At 42.7% G+C, this 23495-nt stretch overlaps 1 protein-coding gene across 2 annotated transcripts in view; it reads right to left on the bottom strand.

The window, feature by feature from the left end:
• Positions 1–23495, bottom strand: part of ADAMTS17 (ADAM metallopeptidase with thrombospondin type 1 motif 17) — a 119660-nt gene that overhangs the window by 92616 nt on the left and 3549 nt on the right. For both annotated transcript variants that reach the window (XM_042475987.1, XM_042475988.1), the window contains exons 2-4: positions 19813–20174; positions 13315–13480; positions 5670–5842 (exon numbers count right to left, since the gene is read on the bottom strand). In XM_042475987.1, coding sequence (XP_042331921.1) covers positions 5670–5842; positions 13315–13480; positions 19813–20174 — 701 coding nt within the window. The remainder of the gene's footprint in view (positions 1–5669; positions 5843–13314; positions 13481–19812; positions 20175–23495) is intronic.

Below are 23495 nucleotides of genomic sequence, written 5' to 3'. Positions count from 1 at the left end.
AGCCACAGAGATAATTCGAAACACTGTGACTTATCCAGGTCAGAAACAACCAAAAACATCACTGCCATCAGAAAGTAAAACAAAATAATGGTGTATTTTGGACTACAGGAAATAGACTGGAAAAGCAATTTCCTTGTGTTATTCCTATGCTTTATAACCGAACAGAAACACGAGTGAGGACAGAATGGCACAAAGCTTACTTTAGGAAGCACAGACACACTGCAGGAAACTAGTTTATATGGTTATCTCCAGACTGTACATTCCAGGCCAGAGAGTTCATCTTTCTTACAGATATTTAATTCAGGCCAGAATGATATTTTTCATTCCTTGCTTGTTCAGGTGACTCATAATTGACTTTTATCAATCATTCAAAGGAAAGTGAGGATGGAGGAGGAGGGAGAAATGTTTTTAAAGCGTACACATCTTCTGTACAGTACATGTGAGATTATGTTCTTCCCCAGCAAAGAAGGTGCAAAAAATAAGCATGAGTTGGCTTTTGAAAAGTTATGTTGTTGTTACTGTTGTATGCCATCGACTTATGGCAACTCTGGGGTGAACCTATCATAGGGTTTTCTTGCCACGTTTCTTCAAGAGGAGGTTTGCCATTGCCATCCTCTGAGGCTGAGAAAGTGTGACACACCCAAAGTCACCCAGTGAGTAAATGATACTATACTGCGCTTGCCCTCAAAACAAACATTTCATAGTATAAGAAATTTGTTTTATTTCTCTAATTTCCTTGATGGTTAGTGGATGATGACAACATTTGCAGACTAATGCTGGTTTCTTCATGGCCTTTGATGCCTATAATATTTCCCCCCCCAATTAGTATAGACGCTTAATGGCTAATTTTGTTTATTTTAGCTCATAGCTTCTTTTGCAGGTACTGAAATCTAGCAGATGCTTGAATTCAAGGAGCTTTGGCGTTTTCCCTTAGGGAGCAGCTATCAGCTACTGGACACACCTCACCCGCTGGTATGGAGGATGGAAATAAAATTTGCCACTGGAATGTAGCCAGCAAGAAAGACAGGAATTTGAAGTTTGCAGCTGGCTGGAAAGGAGCAGGAACGTCATATGCGTACTGTTTGCAGTAAAGATTACATCTGTCTTTCTGCTGGATTCAACATGAATATGTGCATCTCCCTTACAAAGAAGAGGAGCTCCTCCTGCAACCTCACATTGCTTGGGGAAGTAGGAAGCTACAAATACAACACTGTAACTTGGTCATCCACAGATGAACCAACCATTTTTTCATTTATCATATTAGCCCCCAAGGTGTCTTTGGTGTCATTCGCAAAGAGTGAACAAGGCTTGTTACACACCCTCGAACATTTCACAGATGGCAACCTGGACACATGGAGCCAACTACATCAAAGTGTGGTCAAGAGGGCAAAAGTGAACAGAGGCTGCAGCAGATTGATTTTGCCTGAGCCTACTGGGAAGGGCAAGATGTTACCTCTCAAACTACTTTTGCACTTTGAACTCAATTTGCAACAACTGACATGATCTGGTGGTAAAGAGGCATAGTGGAAAGAGCAGAGAGAACATGGACATATTCAAAGCAGCTGAAAAAGTGGGATGACAGACGATTAATCAAGGCTGTCCCTGCCAAATCAGGACGGCTTAAGGGTATATTCTTGCCGTATGTTCACCTGGACTCAGAGACATCGTTTGTTTGTGCAGAGATCTGCAATGTATAAATGGGGGAGGAGGGAGTGCGTACAATTGCATGAGTGAGCAAGTGAAAGATCGGGGAGGAAAAGGGAACGCACGTGCTCCAGTCACTGAGGTCAAAACAAAGATGAGACAATGCTGATGGGGGGAAGAAGCAGTAAAACAAACACAACACTTGGGTGGAGGGGAGAGGAAGAGAAAGCCCAATCTAACCCTCGCCGCTGCTCTCATGGTTGGATAGTTTCATGAATGGAAGATAAATAAAATCCATTTTCATTTTTTCTCTCTCCATTATCTGGAGCCCTGATAGTACAGAGGTTAAATGCCAGTCCTGCAGCCACAACATTGTGAGTTCGATCCCAGAGGGCTCCAGGTTGACTCATTCTTCCATCCTTTCGTAGGTCAGTAAAATGAGTACCCAGCTTGTTGGGGGCAACTGGCTTACAGAGTGCTGAGTTCACTGATAAGTGGTACAGAAATGTAAAGGCTATTGCTACTACTATTTGTGTGTAGATTCACAATTCCCCCTCTCCCTCACTGGAGCAGCAAAGGGGAAAGGGTACTGGATGGAGAGCCATGCGATCAGAGTGCATGGTAGTCATTGGATTGACTGGCAAACCATAGGGACTATTGGTTGATAGGTTGATGCATTCTGGAAAGGCGAAAAACAGCAAGTTTGCCAGGGGGAATTGCATGGCTGCTTGTGCTGGTGTGATTTCAAAGTGTGTGTGTGGACTTAAATGTAAGGTGATGCTGATTTTTTTCATCAGCATGGAAGTACCCAAAAGTGCAAATTCTCCAGTTTTGGTAGCGCCAGGCAAGAGGAAAGGGATGTGTGCAAATCTCCAGCTTATCTAGTAGAACAGTAGCTTGCTACAATTTGCAATGCTTAATTCATCTGTTACAAAGACTCTCCACAGGGTTTATGTATTTACTTAATTAGTTGCCGCCTTCCTTTCAGTTGTGGTGCCAGAATTCTCAAACACACACTCAAACACACACACACACACACACACACACACACGCCCTGTTCTGCATCCACCTTCTGCCTAGAAGCAAATAAACTAAAATTAAATGTTTCTTATCTTGCCTCTCCAAGCAGGTGAAGAACTGCAGTTGGTACTTACGGCATAATGCCTAAGGACCTCACCAGGGACACCTCTAGGACTCGTGTTTTTGGCTCTGAAAACTCAGCACCTGAGAACATCATGAACTGGCAACCTTAAGTAGGACTCTGGATGCTATGCTCAGCCATGGAAAGCCATTGGTGATCCTGGGCAAGTCACATTCTCTCATCCTTAGAGGAAGGCAATAGCAAACCCTATAATATGGCCACCAGAAGTTGGGAGTCAACCTTGTTGGAGCATAACAGCAGCAAACACCTCTGAGCTGCCATATTCCTTCAGCCTCTGTTTCTTGTCCTATCCTTCCTAGCCCTAGAGAGCCAATGTTTCCATACTACAGTACTTAGTTCTAGCAATTTCTGCTCTATAGTTTGTTCCTGTTATAGGGCAACCAAAAAGAAAACCATCACCTTCCAATAATAGCAACTAATAACCTTAGCCCTTGGAGACTACAAGCCCACTAGCAATTAGTATATCCAGTTATATCAAACTGGGTGATCTTTAACTGATCAAATGGGCTTAATGGGAGAAGTGACCTGCAATTTAAGAGTGGCTTTCTGCCTCCTCTGCTTTTACAGAAAGCCAGCCAAGACCAGAAAACAGTGGTGCTAAAAACAACTTCCACTCTGCAATCTACTGTTTGGTCAACCTGAATAAATACTTCTTAAAACAGAGGCGTATTTTCACTGGGAGTTTCAAAACAAACTTGCCTCTATTTCAGGAAAGACCACAGACTGACATGGGTAATTCTAAGGGTACACTTTCGGGTCTCTTGAAGTTGTTGCTCAACCATGTCATTAATGTTAAGAGCCTGCAGAAGCAGCAAGCAGCAACATGAAATTACTGACCCTTTGAATAGTATTTTAAGATCTGTATGCATTTCCCTTGGTATAAAGCTGGGGTTCCCTTTGTAGTGGATCTAGGGGGAGATTCTAACTGCTCTTTCCATTTGCAGATACTTCTTAGAGGCAAAATGATACCGGAAATAACAGTTATTTTCTTCTAAGTATTGGGATCTCCATTTGGGGCTTGTGTTTTTATCCCTTAAGGGATCCTCTGATTCTTTCATCGCTACCACCACTTGATAGTGGTTCCTTACAGAAACACCCAGTTTTTCATAAAAGGTTTTCAGAGGCATAATTTCAGAATTTTAATAAAGTATATATAATTGAATGCTATTTTAAGGCACAGGATCAAAGCCATAAAATGTATTAAAAGCAGCGATTTGGCTTTAGGGGATCCATCATGCAATCTGCGTCTTTTGAAAAGGGTTTCGTTTTATTTTGAGTTGCATCTTTTTTTTAAAATCATATTCTCATCCAGCAGCTGCGAAAATAAAACCGTATTTTGTCATGTTGGCTTTCGCCCGCAACAAACAGGTATTAAATTGCTTTAAAGAGATCCCAGCTTTAAAACAACTATAAGCATAATGTGTTCGCTAATAAGCCATTTTAAGTCTTACTTTGTGGTTTGACAGTAAATGTAATGCCTTACAGCAAGGAGCCAAATTAATAAATCCACCCCCTCCCCAAGAGCAATGCTCTATTTGCTTAAATCCTGGCACACATGCCAAGATTAACATTCTGGTTTCTTTTAGAGGCAGCTGTTCATCCTGCCATGCTAACCTAAAGAGAAGAAACTGGATTCTGCAAGGCCAAAATCTGTAGGTAACCAACATTCACAGGAGGCACAAAACATACCTGCATTGCAAAGGCTGGGTTGCCCTCACTGACTATTTACAATTCAAAGCTAATACAGTTATACCTCAGTTAACTAACTCCATGTGTCTCTGGATATTACTTGTTTAACAGAAAATTTGGTCCCCGAGGCAGAAACAACACAGAAGGAATAGGGGAAAGGTTCCTGTACGACACATGCAGGACATACACACACACATATATATATACACATACAAGCAGTTCAATGTGCTTCAGCAAACTTCTTTTATCCAAAACTAACAATATGCACCCATGAAGTGAAATAATGGGAAGGCAAACCTTCTCCGGACAAGACTTGCCAACAAAACCCCGTGACAAGGTTGCCTTAGGGATGCCATAAGCCAGAATTGACTTGAAGGCACACAGCAACAATCCCTATATTCTGCTTTGCAATTCAACACTGGCAAGAAAACTAACATTAGGAAGGCAGGAGGAGAACTACCATACGGTTTGGAGGTGTGTTTTGTGTCTCTGCACAGAGGCGTACTTCATCCCTCGCTTCTGGGATTCCTGTATGAGATGAACAAGCCGCTAAAAAATGTGCAACGCCGATTTTGGCCCCACCAAAATACTTTACTTCTCTTCATAAGAACAGGTATGAATGCTAGTTTAAGGCACAGGATCAAAGAGTAAAAATGAATGGGGTATGCACCTGCGCCTATAGTCGATGGGGCTTGAATATAGGCGAAGCTCCATTTTCACGAGGGGGTTTGGAACGATCCCTTGCAAAAAAGGAGGGGTGACTGTAATTGGTGTAGTCCCCCTACTATACTTACAGATGCAAACTTTAGTGACTTTAGGGTTCATTTTTGTCTTGACAGCGTTAAATAAAACACTAGCAAGTAGTCTGTGTTCCAAGAACCAGTTCTGACAGTCAGAATTTCATTCCCCCCAAAGGATTGAAGGATCAATTCCCATGGAAGTGATGCAACACGAAAACAGTTCCGTGGCATATTCCCTAACTGACAGAAGAATACTTCATGTTGGAAGTGATACAATACTGAATTTAAGATAGAACCCAAGAAAGCAAAACACTATTTAAATGCTTCCATGACCCCACAGCAAAGGATACAGGTCAATTTCAAATCCTAAAAACAAATGTCAGTGTTGAGTTATTTTTGAATCCAGACAAACCAAGAACTAAGTGGGTACCTACCATGTTCATCACAGTGAGAATGAATCTTTGAGCGGCATCAGCCCCATGGTATTGGACCATATCAGAATCTGCAACCACAAGTGTTTCCACTGTATATTCATTTGTAAGCTGGATGGCATTCCTCCGTTCTCTCCAGTCCTCAGTAAGCTTTGTCTTTTTTTGCTTCTTCTTTTCTAGAAAGTAAAAGACATGTTCAAAAGCTCCTTCTAGTAACAGTTACATTTTCTCCTCGCATGATTTAACTAAAGGAGATAGGTCTCCCCAGTGGGAATGCAGGCCAGTCTAGGGCAACCATAGATTTTGCCAGCATCCATCAATGCTGCTGCAGTTCTGGCATTGCTTCCAACTGTATGCTTCCAGCAACTGTGGTTTCTCAAACTGGAGATAAGTAGAGCAAAAGTTAAGTCTTTTTCATCTGGTTTAAGGAAGGGATGGGCCAGATTTGGGACTTTATCGCACCGCCTCCGGTGCCCAACTTACTTCTTCAGAATTTGGCTGATTTTGGAAGGTAAGCAGATTTTATCGCACAGACGTTTCTCTCAAAACAGCTTCCCGTTGCATCCAGGGCTGAATTCGGGTCCTGTAAGTTGCTTTGGTGGCCGTTTTTTCCAAATCGTAAGCTTATTTGAGCCAAAATTGGAAGAGGCAAGTTGGTCACCGGAGGCGGTGCGATAGTCTGTGATGTGAAACTGACCTCACATCATAAAGACAGTCCACGGTCAAATCAAGGCTTTGGCCCTATTTTGCAAAGACAGGACACCAGGAGGGCATTAGAAATCGATTCATTTGGCCAGTGTCCATGTACCCTAACTTTACACAACCTTATCCTACAAACATCTTTCTCCCAGTTAATCTCAAAGATGCCACAAGATTCTTTTGTATGTCCAATAAAGAGGTTTATTTTGAATTCTCCCATTATAATTTAATGCATGAAGCTCCTGAAGTCTGGAAATACAGTATAGTAATCCTGTGTCAGAACTGTATTAATTGAGACTGCAAAGTTGGAGCTCATAAACAATTCCCTTCACAGGTAAGAATGGTATGGGACAAAGAAGGCAAGGTTAGAGAATAGCATCTTAAATTGATGTTTGGAAGTCTTTCATTAGCAAGACAAAATAATAAAACTGCACCGATCTGCACTTCACAGAACTGAACCCCATAATTAAAAACAGATTCAGGGACTAAACCTGGATTAGAGCAAATCCTGCATACAATCCAACTCTCCTGTAGGATTTTATTAGTCCTTGAGTATGAAATTTTCTGGACCCAGAGAACAAACAGTCAGTGTCACAGACTCTCATTTTACAAAGCAGTCAGCTTAAGTTTAGCTACACAAAAGTTAAAAGCCCCCAGAGTGCAGCTTTGGAAGTGAACCTTTTGCAGCCTGCAGATCTTGATTTGCAGAGTTTATACTGTGATGAGTCCAGTTTTTCCACAGGCTGTTTACTAGTTCTCTTACATAAGTTGGCCTGAATTTCCCCTTCCTAACCAGACCGGTAAAGCATTCCTTGCCTCGCCGTTTCACTTGAATGAGTCTCTTTTAAGTCCTGTGACAGTCACGATGCCCACCATCAAGGCCAAAATACTACTTGGATAGGCTCAGTATAAACTTGTAATATGGCTCTCCAACTCCATTCAATGCCTATAATATCATAAGTCATGGAAGAATGGTTTCTGGTCCTGCCTATCCTTGTTGCATGGCTCTCAGTGTACACCTGAAATTGATACCAACCCTTCTGCTTGTGCGCACACCCAACCCATCTCCGTCAGCGCATGCATTTGTACATATCAAGCCCATCCTCTGTCAAGTTGTCTAGCAGCCGTTCTGCTATATTGCTTTTCTGCCTGAGGCTCAAACTATCATCTCCCCCTTACCCACCTTCTAAATTGAAACAGACAAGAAAACTGAACCCCTTCCTCCTGAAAAGAGAAAAAAAAACAACCAGAAACAAAGAGAGATGAAAAAAACCCATACAAGTTGGAAATACCCTATAGAATAAGATCATTCTATATATCCACAGGAGAAAAAGAAGAAAGAAAGAAAGAAGAAAGAAGAAAGAAAGAAAGAAGAAGAAGACTATTTGGAGATAATAATGAATAATAGCAATTTACACACCGGTGGCTAAAATCTCAATAGGCCTGCCTGGGCAAACTCCCCTCCATCTGCATGGTCTCTCTGTGTGTATGTGTTTGAAAACAGGATATAGATTATTATTAAGCCAGATATACAGCTTACACTATTGCCAGAGGCGTAGGGTAGGCACCAGCAATTTCCCATAAAAGCCAGCTCTTGAAAATCAGAGAAAAATGGAAGTCACAGTCAAGCTTTATGTACTCTAACTGTATGCAGACCATACATGTGAGAAGGAAGATGGGCGTGTTGCTCTGTCCACCCCAGGAAGATTCCTATGTCTGGGGAGGGCAGCCAATGATTTAGAATCAATCATATAATAATACATTTTGATGTGCAGCTGCTCATCTCTTACTATGAGGCTGTGTAGACTGGCAGGAAAAGCTAGTCTGGGGACAGAGTTGGGGCATGGCATCCATATGACACACGCCCTGGCTCTGCCCCAGGCCAGCGAGACACCATGCGCCGCACCACATGGCGCATAGCATCACGGTGCTCCTCTGGTACTGCGTCCACATGATCCAGCACCAAAGGAGCATCATAAAGCCACAGCGCCAATGGCTACGGCGCCCTTTCCAGGGCCAGATCAGGACCATGGCATGCAGCTACTGTGGCCCCGATCTGGTGGAAATGGAGGCAGCTACAGGCCGCTCCACAGCCAAGGAGAACCCCCAAATAAAGGCAGCTATGTTAATGCATACCAACAAACCAGATCTAGAAATGTTCACCTCCACTAGAAGATATAGAAGTAAAACCAGCTGGTACCTTAATTGTCTGTTCAAGAAAATACTGTCTTAAAATATGTTGCCTTAGGGGACAAAGGGTACATTTACTATACATTGGAGAAATAATGCAGTCTGACACCCCTTTAAATGTTGTAGTTGCATCCTATGGGGCTTGTAATTTGACAAGGTCTCACCCTGATTTAAGCCATCAATCCAGGGATGGCTTACTTAGAATTAATAAACGATAGCTCCTGTCCATAGTGCACACAAATAATCTGACGCTTCCTAGGGCATGATCAGGTTAAGTGTAATAAGGACATTCATTTCTTAAATGCACTAATCCTTAGAAGCAGAGTGCTTTCTCTTTCTCCCTTTAGTTTCTCCTACAGTAAATCTGTAGCAATACACTCTAACAGCCTCCTCTCCAGTATTAACAAATGTCACCAAAGTCTATTTGAGAAGCAACAGAATCACATTTCACAGCATGCAAGAACAGGACACAGAAATCCAGAGTTGATGATACCTGAAAGTTACCTGTCTGAACATCGCAATGAGAGCCCTTGTCAGTACGGAAGCTAAGAGGGTGACGAGGGTCTGGAAACTTGAAAGAGAAATGTCAGTGCCTGAGGCAGGCTTACACAAATATGCGATCCCATTAGGGCCCCAATATCCTTTATGTATCTTTGTAGACCAAAGCAAGGGGAGCAGCCAGCCAACGCATAGCAAGTGGGATGCATTTACACTTTACGAGTTTTGCAGGCCTGAATTAGGAAGGAGAGTTTGTTCCATCCAAATCCTCTGGTCTTTTTTTCACAAAAGGAGAGATCCTTTTCCATGTTACCTCCCTCGATTCTCAAAGGCATTCGAAACAGCAAAAGTCCTAATGATTTATACCGGGATCCAAATACATGTATTTCTGCAGAACTCACTAAGAAGTCAAATGAGGTCAGTCTGGTTATCTCTCAGGAAAACTACACTTACAGATGGATGCTTCTCTACAGTATTTAATTCCCCAGCTATCAAATCTGCCAGTTTCAAGAGAAAGGGGACCTGAACCAAGAGATGTAAATTGCTCAAGTTTGCCAAATATTACAGGATCTGCCAGAAATTGCTCAAGAGAGCAAGCACCATGTCTAATATGTACAACAACAGCACACTTTTATGCTCTCTTCAACATTGCCAGGACTGCAAGGATTGTTATTCAACCAGAACAATGAAAGGTTTCTATCCAAATTAAGATATCCTTTTCACTCTCAACATTAAATACATTATAATTCGAACATGGAATATGGGTTGATCTTTATAAACAAATGAGGGTTTAGCCCAATACCCTCCACTTTCACAAAGTGGCCTTCCAGTAAAATCTGCAATACTAAAGAGAAGAAGAGCAATGAATTTGCTGCAGTTTTCAGCTTCTTCCAAGAATGTGGGTGTCTGGCTGAATCTACACTACAGAATCAATGCAGTTTTGGTCCCGCTTTGACTGCCAAGGCTCAACGCTATCGATTTCTGGGATTTAGCCTTTCCAGAGCCACAACCAACTACACATCCCAGGATTCCATAGCATTGAGCCCTGGCAGTTGAAGTGGTGTTAAAGCGCATTAATTCTGCAATGCAGATGTATTCCACCTAATAAATGTATTGCATTTTATCCAACTCTTTCTGCATTGAACTCAAGGCTTTCCCTCCGCTAGCATTTTATCTTCCTAACAATTCTGTAAGATAGCAGAAGCAGAAGAACAGCCTGCTTCCAAGAAATTCCAGCTCTATACAGAGCAGGTATTTGACATGCTAAGCACTGCATCACACTGATTCTTCTAACAGCCCCCAACAACATCATTTATTTCCCCAAATATGTGTACTTTTGATATCTAGGACTGTGCACACCATGTCAGCTGGTTCACAGAATACAAAAGTTGCTCATCACAATATAATAATATTCAGGTTCCTCCAAATAAAAAGGAAAATGCAAGATTAGGGAGAAGGGTTTGCTTTCTATTAGAACAAATTCAGAACGAACTAGGATGGGGTAAAGGAACTTCAGGTGGACAGAGAAGAAGGCTGCCAAGTCCACAGCCTATACATTTTTGCGTTTACAATACATCTAGTGCAAACTGTCATAAAAAGACATTTGTTAGCATTTCAAAAGATATTTCCTAATATGGGATAACAGAGTTTTCATTACATTGCTCACTATTTTTAGCATGCATGGTCTTTGGCCATAACAATGGGGTTTGCAAGCCAAGTGAAATCTACAGGGGGAAAAATATAACATGGCAAGAGCAATGATTATTAAAGGTGCAATGGGGAAAAGTCTAAACCCGGACGATCGTGTAGTTAGGATTTATAACGGTTGGAGGGAGCAGGGGAATAGCTCACAGTTGATACCTATATACTTGGCCCTGAGAAATAAATATAGCTAAATTGTAAAACCTCTTTGGGAATCTTACATTCTAGTTTCCTAATTCTAAAACACATGGCGGTGCAGTGAAAATGGACTGTGAGGCTTATACACCAGAACATTAACGTCCTGTGGGCAATTTCAGGTCTCTTTCTGAACCATTTTAACATACAGATTGACTCTTCCTTATCCATAATGTTTGGGTTCAGAAATGTTTTGGATTCCCAGCCCCACGAGGAAAAAATATGGAAGTTCAAGCCCATATTAGTCAATGGGTGCCCATGTCAGCATATGGCTAATATGGAGAGGGACAATCCATAAGATGATCCATAGCATCATCACCATCACTGAAGAATCTGTTCTTTGTAGTAACATTCCTGTAGAATACGACTACAGGCTTCAAAGGAAGAACGTTGTTCAGCCAAACCAAATTTTAGGCAGTTACACATTTCAGAGTAATTTAGTGCTTAGTGTCATAAGCACTAAATTATGGTCTTTCCTTGGAAGATGATGCAATTGAGCTCTATTTTATATTAAATCCCATTTTATGTGATGGGAGTTTAAACCACAACCTGAGACTTTTGGAAAAGCAATTTAAAAGGAACATCACATTTGGTGGGGGGAAAATAGCACTTTTACAGCCGGAAGACGAGTGGGAATACATCTTGTCTATATCTTTACCTGTTTAAACAAAAGTTTCAGGCAGGTCTCACCTTCACATGGATGCTGCACTTTAACAAGGTCTTTGATTCTCTTGAAGATCCTTGGGAAGGTGCTACAAGATCACCTGGTTTAAACATCATGCCATTAAGAATCGTGCTCTTGTATGTGTCACAGCCGATTAAGATTCCCCCTCTATTCCTCCCTTCTCATTTCTAAAACCTTTGTGCGCACACACATACACACAAAGCTAATCCGAACAAGTCAGAAGTCAATTGGGTAATTAACACACTAAGCCTATTAGAAAACATGATTTCACATTTTCTTGGACACAAAGGGAGAAATGGGAATAATTTTGTTTCTTCTTTATCACACTGTTTGTAACCCACACATGCATGGGTTAGCCCTTGCTGTTGTTGTTGTGTGCCTTCAAGTCATTTCCCATTCATGACAACTCTAAGGCAAGCCTATCCTTGGCAAGATTTATTCAGTGGAGGTTTGCCATTGCCTTTCCCTGAGGCTAAGAGCATGAAACTTGCCTAAGGTCAGCCAGTGGGTTTCACAGACGAGCTGGGACTCAAACCCTGGTCTCCAGAGTCACAGTTCAACAATTGAACCACTATGCCACCCTGGCATGTCTATTTTTGGTTGATGTAGATATTGGTACTGTATATACTTATGTAATGTATAAGTCCAGCAATATTATCCAAAAAATTGACTCCAAAAAACTGAGTTGACTTATCCATGAGTCAATGCAAGTATTGTACTTCAACTTTTATTTTAAAAAGGATTCATCACCTGGTGAAAGAAGAGCATAATCTCTCTTGGAATCACTGATCCTCATCTATTCTCTCATCCATCCAGCCTTTAGGATAAACACAAACATGGCTGCTGGAATTATGTGACTTTTTTGGCATTGTTTTCCATTGCTTCATCCTTTAGAGCCTTTGTTCATGACTCTAAGATTTACCCTCAACTTATCCAAGGGTCATAGCAAAATCCATAATTTTGGCCCCAAAACCTGCCCTCGACTTATAGTTGAGTATATACGGTTTCATTCCTCCCACCACCACAGTGACAGCCCCCTCCCAGACCTATCATAGAAATGCTGAACCCCCAGCCACTTCTGTCTGGAGGAAAGTGGGGTGGGGATGGGGAATCAGAGAAGCATCTGGCTATGTCCCCATCGCTATATGCAAAGTAATAACATCAGCCGCTGAGACCTGTGGAGGACCCCAGCACACCTTGGCACATAACATAATCACAACCCACCTGGATACTAGGACATAGCCAGGCACTTTGCCAATACCCCCGCTTTCCTCCAGGCATGACTGGTTGTGCATGGGAGGCTTTAGCAGCTGTAGGTAGGCACAGAGAATGTTAAATGGTTTGGCACTGCACAGTTCTTTATGCAAAACTGGTATGTCTATTAGTATGCTAAGTTTGAGTCAGGGTAGAAACTCTTCAGGCAAGACCTTCTGAAAAATAGCCAGTCTTAAACAGCCTCATTGCCTGCTACATAGTTCCAGTGATTCTGATCTTCTCAGGGTCTGGAGAAATTGGCTTTCCTTCTCCAAGACTGCTTCCCTGTCTGCTATCTGCTCTAAATGTAGTCTCGTGTTAATGTCTCACCTTCAGTGCTGTAATGCCCATGGCCAACTGAAACGGCTACAACCACCATTACTTCAAAGATACTGCTTGCTTACGCACTGATTTCCACACACCCACCTGCTACCACTCTGCAGTGCTCAACTGGGCTTTCCAACTTGGGAGGGCGGGCTGATCGGGTGGACCTTTTACGCCTGATGAAGTGCTCCTTCCCATCAAACAATGTCTCCGAAGCGTTCACCGGTTGTATCTGCACTTGTTCAGATCCGATCTGGATCAAGCCAACCTGTCCACCACAAAAGAAAACATCTTTAGAATCACTTGGGATTGCATAAACCAAGAGTATTCTACAATTCAGCAATCAGAAAAATGAGAAATAATGGTTTGCACCTTATCCACTCAGTTATGAGATCGTAAGCCAGACTTTTACAGTTGTTAATAACCAACTGTGACAACCCCCCAAAAAACTTCCCTTTGCAGTCTGACAGTGTCCCAGCTAAAGGATTTCCAAAGCACTATAGATCAGGGCACTGGGAAATGATGTCTGCAGTGCTCTCCCAGTCATGGGTTGCATTGAGACAAGCAGTTGCATCAGGACCCCAAGGGTCTCTCCAGCAACTTGTCCTTAATGCACCACATAACTGGGACAGCTTTCGCACATGTCATTTCCCAGTATCTCAATCTGCTGCATCTTGCACTGCTTGGAGGAACCATCATCAGATGTGACTATGTGTTGCATGATCATAGTTACATGTGACAATGCAGGATAACAGCCCCCATTTATGTATAAAAGCTTCTACTGCAAACATGATCCCACTGGGCAAAGCCCAACGCTGAAACATCACAATTTGTTTTAGTTAACAAAATGATTGGTCTTCATTGCATGCTCAAGCATATCTCAATGGGCCAGAAGAGGGTCATTCAACTCCTTCTGTTTCTCCCCAGTTCTCTCTCTTCTTCTTCTCTTTCAGTCTCCAGCTGGATACAAACCCACCAGATGGGCACAGATTGAGAGGAAGGCAAGTAATTTCAAGAGGTTTTCAAAAATTAAATTAAAATAAAATACAGTTCTATACCAGCCAGGCAACCATCCAAATAAGTTCTCTGCACGTACATATGCTAGGACATGGAACAGCTGACTGCATTACTGTGATTTACAATCTACATTACATATGTGTTATAAATTACACAGGCCCCACACACATAACACGCCAGTCTTTGTCTTCACTTGCTCCTTGGCCTGTCTCACCCACATAATTCAACCTCACAAGATGACTGCAGACTAAAATTAAGAAAACCTTGTCTCATTTCCATTTAATTAACATTTTCTGGAGAATTCAGGCCAGGCAGAAATTTATGACGACGACTGCTGCCTTTTGCTTCTGGGGATACTTGCTTTGTAAAACTGGCTGGTCTTTCCCCCAATTCACATTACAGGGCGGTTTGGTTACTCCATCAACAAGCCTGGAGTACCCTCTGATCAAGACCCAATCTCCGTTTTCCAACTTGCTGAGGAATAAAGTTATTATCTGGAACACTGATATGTCACAAAAGATCAAATTAATGTTTGACCCACTCTGAGCATTTTCTAAAGTACTCCCTAGGGCAACGTTTAGCTGTTATCCTTGCAACAAGCCAGTATTATGATCATATTGCAGTTGGAAAGCTAAGGTTGGGAGCAAAGCCTGGGAAAGTTTCTCTCTGGAGTATATCTCCTAGAGAATCCCATCAGTGGCCATGCCTGGCTGGCAAAGTATGGGAATTGTGTCCTGAATTTTATTTCATTCATTTCAAGTCTTAGTTGGAAGAGAACAGCTTATATAACTGAGTACATAGCATAAGAAAAATACCCAAAATACTTGAATTTACTACTCAGTACATAGCATAAGAAAAATAAGTTGCTATCTTGGGCCCCATACAGACAGGCCAAAATAAAGCTGCTTTGGGCCACTTTGGAGGTATACTGTTTAAATGATGCATGCTTCCTAAGAGTCTGGAAGCTGTGACAAAGATGCGCTCTGGTCCTTAGGATTTGAGCATGGCTTCCGGACTCTTAGGATGCATGCATCATTTAAACAGCATACCTCCAAAGTGACCCGAAGCAGCTTTATTTTGGCCTGTCTGTATGGGGCTTTAGTCTCTTATCCAAAAGCCTAGGAACACTACATTCTGCTAGTCCACCACAAGCAAAGTCTGATCCCATGTTTTCTGGCCAAAAAGGGGAAAGGGCCCTTCTTTTAAACATGCCAGTGTCCCTCTCCTGAACTTTTCAAACATACCTGCCATCATACTGAGTAGTCATGAATTAAGAATTCTGCTGAAATAGATTTCTGTATTTGCAGAATAAATGACCTATTAAGGCACCTTCTGACTAAATGATTCTGTGATCCTTCTCAAAATGCCAGAGCCTAAATGCAGCAAGCCTTTCAAACCCTCACCAGGCATAACAACATTTCACAGGTGCAGCTACTTCCCTGCTGGAAGGTATCTGCAGCTGTATAAAAGGCTCAGGATTCATTAATGTTCTGATTTCCAAAGGATTGCTGTGATGTTATTAAACCCAACTTAGATTTTGTAATTAGCATGGCAAGCCATTGGACACTGGCGGAGAAAATTCAACTAATAAGGAAGCCTGCCGTTTTTCTGGAACCTCAAAAGGGAAGGCAGTTGTATTGCCAAGTCAGTTAAAAGACTTTGTTTAAAAAAAATCAACCTCAGTCACAATTTTGCACAAATGCAGCAATTCAAGAGTGTGCAGCTGGACCAATACTCTTCCCTTGTGCATCAGATTTAGGAGGTCTATTATTTGAGAGCATCAAAGCAGCCATCAGATAATATTAAGGACCTTTCATACCTGCTACCCATGTTCAAAGCATGTTTATTCTACTTCTCAGAGTAGTGATATGTATTATCTCTGCCAATGTGGAGAACATAGAATGAATTGGATAAAATCACAATACAGTTGACCCTTCACATTTGCAGCTTTGACTTTTGTGGATTTGATTATTTGCCATTTTGATTAATATGTTCTCTCTAGGAATCTCTAGGTCCTCCAGTGCAACTTTGTCAGAAGTTGACCATAGATTTATGCTGGAGAACCTAGAGGTTCCTAGAGAAAATACTTCTCTAGGCATTTGTAGGTCCTCCAGCATGATTCTATGATCAACCTCTGGCAGATGCTGACCACAGAGTTGCACCTAGAGAAATCATAGAATCATGGAGTTGGAAGAGACTCCAAGGGCCATCCAGTCCAACCCCCTGCCATGCAGGAACTCTCCATCAAAGCATCCCCGACAGATGGCCATCCAGCCTCTGTTTAAAGACCTCCAAGGAAGGAGACTCCACTACACTCCGAAGAAGTGTTCTCTTAAGTAAAAAGAAGTGTTTTTTATTTGCAGTTTTTCCACATTCACAGTGATCCTTCACTCCTAATGTGGAGGGACTACTGTACTACATAGTCAATCAAGTTAATCTTCATGATGACTATGCCATACCCTTCAACTATCCCAAATAGACAAGCACAGTCTCGATTAATCCTTTGCTGTCCCACTTTAAAATGTCCCAGGTTCCCTCTCCTCCTTAGTTCACTTCAACTGCTGCAAACTGATTTCAATGTGCAAAAAAGAAGAAGCGCTGAACTAACACAGCAGGAAGGGCAGAAGCTTTGCCCTTCTCAGTAGGCTCAGGTAAAAGCAAACTGCTGTAGTCTCTTCTGTTTTGTCTGCTCTTCCACATTAATAGCCTTTGACATCTTGACCACCCTCTGAGGTTGCTTGGCCACATGTCCCAGTTTTCGTCCTTAAAACACTGGAGGCTATGCTAACGCTGCCAGGTCAAGAGCATCCCAGCTACTGAGATTTCAGAGGCAAAATCTGAAACCAAGGGACACCTGATGATGCGACAGGAGGCAGGCCGTGGGCAAACATGATATATTAAGCAACCACCATATTGTGAAAAGAGGAGTTAGTACTCCACGTTGAACATCTGGATTGGTCTTGCCAGCACCAGCAGCTGGCCATAGTTAGAAGGCCATGTTCCCTTCCCCTCCGTCCCACGTACATGGCAGTGCTTTCGCAGGATATGTAGTTCTTCCCACAACCTGTTCTCTGCCAGCAGTGATGCAGTTAGCAAGGCTGGAAAGAGACCAATGTTATGAGCTGGTCTATGTTCCTATCTATTGTGGTTAGTTTACTCCTTAGTCTATGTTATTTCACTTACGTATGGCACCCAGCTGTCGTGAATGAAATGACTGCTCAAAGCCACCCCCAGTGTTGTTCTCCCAGAGATGGGATTCCTATTAAAATTACACCGACTCTTAACGAGACAGAGGACTGACAAGTAACCAGTTCATCACAGTGAAGTGTCAAGTCATAGAATACGATGTGCTTCAGCATCGTTGCAGAGGTTAGGGCACATGCTCATTCTCTCTCCATCTTTCCAGGACAGAAAGATAAGTAGAGCCAACAGACACACTGCCTGGAGGATCCTAGGAATTGTAGTCTTAAAAAATGAACTTTTCAAGGGTCTACACAGGGTCTCATGCCAGTCCCTTGGCATCTCCAGTTCACATAGGAAGCCACGGCTGGTAAAGACCTCTAAAAGCCCAGAGGGTCATTGGCAGCAAGAATTTGAAATCAAGGCTTGCTTTTTGGTATTTTTTTAGAATATTTTCAATCCATGGATGCGTCAAGACATGGATAAAAAAAATCCATGGATGCAGAGGAGAGGTTACCAATTCCCCTTTACATCACTGTCATGTCTCAGGCAATAAATATATACTGTTGCAGGGACGTAGCTAGGATTTTAGGAAGGGGGGGGGTCCAGACTAAGTGCCACCATTATAATGGGGCTTGAGTGCGGGGGGCAGCAGCACACACCATTCATTTTTCTAATGGAAGGGGAGGGTCCGGACCCCCAGATCCCCCCCCCCGGCTACATCCCTGACTGTTGCTACAAAACCCTTTTTAGCTTTGTGTGTGTTTTGTAACGTAAGTTTTGCCCACTGGTCAAACTTTTCACCTACTGGGAACGAAGGCAGGTTTAAGAATTCACTAATTCACAAATGAGATGAAGAAAGTTTGCCTTCCGGCAAGGATGGGAAGGGGAGAGATCAGCATTTTGGAAAGAGAAGAACCCTCTCAGCTTGAAGCCTGAAGAAACCTTTGATGGCATCAAGCGTGGCTTCCATCGCCCATAACAAAGGATGCTGGGATTCATTACCTGGACACAAGTGCTGGCCTGAGGCACAGCATATGCCCTCCTACTCTTCTTTGACAGCCTGCCAAATGCAATCCCTTTCTGTTCCTTTTATGAAAGAAGAGGGAGGAATCCCCAGCAGGTGGGGAAGGAGGAGAAAGGTGTGGGAGGGCAGGCTGCAAGTTGGCATTCGGCCACAGCAATTTCCCCACGCAGCTGCAAAACACAGCAGACAGTGAACAGGAGACAGCCCTCTTCTCATGTGACATGACTGATAAGGAGGAGGGATGCAAAGGTTCCTCAGTATGGACAGAAAGGTGACAAGATGCAAAGTAGGCACATCTGCACTGGAGACCTACAACTCTGGTCCAAAACACACTGCAGAAATTATCCACTTTGAGACCGCTTTAACTGCCCTGGCTCAATGCTAGGGAATTCTGGAAACTGTCGTTTTGTGAGACATTTAACCTTCTCTGTCAGAGAGCCAAAATAAACTACAGGATAGACTCATGGTGGTTATAGTGGTCTCAAACTGCTTCAATCCTGCAGTTGTGGCTGCACACTTTTTTATTAAGTCTTTTTTTCTACCTCCTTATCCTCTTTTTGGCTGGAAGTGTTTTTTTTAGAAGCATTGGCATTGGGAGGATGGTACATTTCCCTTTTATTGGCTCTGAATCTCCGCCATCCCACTACAGAAGAAGCATAAGTTTATCCATCTCTCTCATGTCTCCATTTACTCCTTCCTATGCTTAAAAAATCCCAAGTACTGTACCTTTTCTTCATTGGGTCTGTGTTGCAATCCTTTGACCAGTATGACTGCCTTTTTCTACATCCTTTCCATCTCTGCAAAATCCCTTTTCAGGCACCATGACCAGAACTACACAATATACACCAAATGCGTGTCGTTATGTAGTATGCCTCATTGTGTCCAAAAGGAGCAGTTTAGACGGTTTAGAGGAAAACTCAGGGATTTGCAGAAATTTACAATTTTTTTTTACAGAAGGGTGGAATAAAAGACCCAGAACAGTCTAAATAAAGCCTAGACCTATTCAGTGGCTATGCAATGCTGGCTGATTATTGGAGAGGAGATGGGATGGTAAAGCTTCAAAAAGGGCATATTTGTCTGGCTTGCCTTATTCCTGGAGCTAAGCACACCATGCTGAAATATTTCATTCCTGTTCCCCATGCACTTGTATTTAAAAAATGACACCAGAGTTCTAACATGACTGGAAAGTCCACTTTGCGGCAACCATGATGATCCCCCCATCTTCTCTCATTCCTGAACTTTGAGTCCTTTAGATCTGCTCTCCATCTACCTGTGCCCTTTCCTCAGACTTGTACCCCCATCTGCCCCAAATGCAACCCCCACCTACATCCCAACCAGCCTGCATCCAACGCTGCCAAATTCATGCTGACAAATACCAGCCCATTGCAGGTGCTGAGGGAAGCGAAGGAGTCGGAGCTGCGGTTCAGCACGTGGCCTGTGTAAAAGCAATTCCGATCCACATCCACACGATGGCTGCTTTGGTCCTCTGCGATTTCCAGCACAGAAAAACCAGGTGCCAAGAACTGTGCATTTGGGCGAAGGTTCAAGTAGAGGTTGGTGCCCAGATCAAGGCCACTCCCTGTAGGAAGGTGGATGATGAGTGCCTCCGTTTCTTCTTCCAGGTTCAGAGACGCAGAGCGTCGGCTCCGTCCCCCATGAGTCTGGCTCCCTTTTTGCAGAAAATGGATCCTCTCCCAGGGTACCTGTTCCGGGATCACAACAGCCACGTCTTCACTTGCTGTCAAGGGAGAGAGAAAGGAAGAGGTTACAATGACTATCAGTAACAGTAGGGTGCTAGTGTCCACCTACCCATATTCCTAGGCTCAACAAGAAATAACATACCTGCCTATCTGACTCCTTAGACTCAGAGGTCTTAATCTGAACAAGGACCCAACTGAACTGACTCCCAGGAGTGAGTTTCAGTGTCAAGGCTGGGACATTTAAGAAGAACATGTAGTTGTTGTGTGCCTTCAAATAATTTCTGACTTATGGCAAATGTATCATGGGGGTTTCTGGAAAGCTGGAGACTCAAGACTTCCAGTGGTGCTTGTTTAGCTACGACAGTGTTTTGTCTCCATGCAACATGATGATGAAGGTGGCTGCACACAAGAGTTGTTCAGAGGAGCCTTCCCCTGAGGCTGAGAGAGTGTGACTTGTCCAAGGCCACCCATTGGGTTTCATGAGCAAGCAGGGATTCAAACCTTGATCTCCATAGTCACAGTCCAACACTCAAACTACTACCGCATGCTGGGTCTCATGTAGGAGTTAATTCTGTCCAATAATGGGTAAACACCTTTGAAAAGGCAAACGTTTCCAATTAGAGGATGGCAATACTGGACTTAAATATAAAGATGCATCATTGGACACCAGAGTTGGGATTCTACATGCCATTGTTTTTTAGGATTTCTATGTAGGGTTGTGAAAGCTGGACAGTGAAGAAACCTGACAGGAAGAGAATCAACTCATTTGACATGTGGAGTTGGAGGAGAATTCCTTGGATACCACGGATGGCCAAAAAGACCAATAAATGGGTCCTAGAGCAAACCAAGCCTGAACTCTCCCTAGAAGCCAAGATGACTAAACTGAGACTGTCCTACTTTGGATATATCACAAGAAGACAGGTTTCATTAGAAAAGAAAATGGCGTTTGGTGAGGTTGAAACAGTCTGGAGAACAGGGTTCAAATCCCTGCTTGGCCATGGAAACCAACTGGATGACCTTGGACAAGTCACATACTCTCAGCCTCAGAAGAAGGCAAAGATAAATGCCCTGTGAATGAAACTTGCAAAGAAAACCCATGATAGGGGATACCAAAAGTCAGAAGCAACTTGAAGGCACACAACGACGACAACAAAACTCAATTAAGAAAGATTGTAAGACCTGAGCAGGGCTGTTGCAAACCGGGTAACTCTCATTCAGAGGGTTGTGATAAGTCAAAGTTGACTTGACAAAAGTTTACAACATTGGGCAAGAATCGGTACTATTCTATTTCATGGATAGAAAAGTGGTTAAAGAATCGGACACAAAGAAATGGACGCAAAGTTCTCCTTGTTTTCATGGGGGATTTTCATCTAGGGATGTGAGCAGGCATCTTTTTGGGGAGCAGAATTTTTTCTCTTATCAAAGAATCATAGAGTTGGATGAGACCACAAGGGCCATCCAGTTCAACCCCCATTCTGCCATGCAAGTAAATACACTTGTTCATAAACTACCTGGAGTTAGCAGTGAGTGAGGTGTCCAAGTTCACTGGTGATATGGAATTATTTGGGGTGGCAAGAAAGACAGCAGACTGTGAGGAGCTCCAAAAGCCCCAAGCTTCACATACACACTTATGAACTCTGAGCTTTCAGCAAATGACCAAATAAGGGGATCTCAGATCTGTGGCTGCTGTTAAAATATTTTGAGGAGGGAAAAAAGAACACATTTTCTGAACTGCTTAATTAGGAAAGGAACAGAAAATAAAGCTACCATTATCACACTGCCCTTACATAAATCCATATTGGGACCACACTTGGAATGTTGTGTACAGTTCTGCTTATCGTCTCTGAAACGGGATGCTGCAGAGGTTAAAAAGGTGCAGACACCATCAAGGGACTGGAGCAACCTTTCCCAAGAGGAAAGGTTATAACATTTGAAGGTTTTTGTTTTGGAACAACAAAACAAGTAAGGCAAGACCTGTTCAGAGTATAATAATAATAAAAAATTGCTTGCTGGAGAAAATATAGACAAGGAGAAATTTTCATTACATTAGACTGCGGGGTCCTCCACTGAAACTGAACGCTGGTAAATTCAAAAACACAGCACACCATTAATCTGTGGAACTCAGTGCCACAAGATGCAATAATATCAACCAACTTTGAAAGCTTTAAAGAAAGCTGGATTAATTCATGGAAGTTAGGTCCACCATTGGCTACTAACCAGGTAGAGGCACTGTGGCGCAATGGTTTAGGTGTTGGATTATGACTCTGGAGACCAGTGTTCAATTCCCAGCATGGCCATGAAACCGACTGGGTGACGCTGGACAAGTCACATGCTCTCAGCCTCAGGGGAAGGCAATGGCAAACCTCTTCTGAACAAACCTTGCTGAGAAAGCCCCATGATTAGGTCGCCTTAGGGTTGCAATAAGTTGGAAACAACTTGAAGGCACACGACAACAACAACAACAACAACAACAGGTGGAGGCAGAATGTCTGTGCAACTCAGTTACTAAGGAACATGAAATGGCAACTGCAATTAAACTCCTGTTTTGCTGGTGAGTTTCCAGTGAGCTACTGGTTGTCTACTGTGTGAACCGAATGCTGGACTATATTGCCCTCTGATCTTATCCAGTACAGTTCTTCTTACATTCTTATAGATAGATTAGAAAAACAGTGCCCCTTTGGTGCCACAAGCCAGGGATATTGTCAGGGAGGAATGCCAAAATGGCACTATCTGCAGCCAAAAGGAAGAAAAGCTTCAGTGGATGATAGATTAAACTGTTCTACCAGATAAAGGCAGATGAGATGCAAAAGCAACAGAAATAGAGTCAGAACCTAAATGCAACTGTTCAGTGATTTGTGCATTGGGAAAAAGAAAACTACTATAATAACCAATGCAGAGAAATATAAGAGGACACCAAAAAAGTAAGAAGGAGAGACCTCTTCCACAAGACCCAAGAAATCAAAGGGAAATTAAAACCAAAAGGGAGGACGCTATGCGACCAGCGGAGGAACACATTACATGACCAAGTACAATTAAAAAGCTGATGGAAATGATACGCTGAAGAACTATATAAAAGAGATGAAAGGATGATAGATTCATTCAAGGAAGAATAATTTGAAAATGAGCTTAGTTTTAGAAAGTGAAGTGGAAGTTGAACTCAAAGCAGTTGGGAGAAAAACAGCTTGTACTTTCTAGATTATAGCACTGCCTTTGATTGTGAAGATCATGAAAAATTATGGCTTGCTCTTAAAGAAATGAATGTGCCACAACATTGGGTTGTCCTGATGTGTAACCTATACTCAGGACAAGAGGCTACTATCCGGACAGAATATGGAGCAACGGAACAGTTTCCAGTTGGC

This window comes from Sceloporus undulatus, chromosome 6 (genome assembly GCF_019175285.1).
Source record: "Sceloporus undulatus isolate JIND9_A2432 ecotype Alabama chromosome 6, SceUnd_v1.1, whole genome shotgun sequence".
Taxonomy (NCBI): Eukaryota; Metazoa; Chordata; class Lepidosauria; order Squamata; family Phrynosomatidae; genus Sceloporus; species Sceloporus undulatus.
This window is presented reverse-complemented; position numbering and strand designations above follow the sequence as displayed.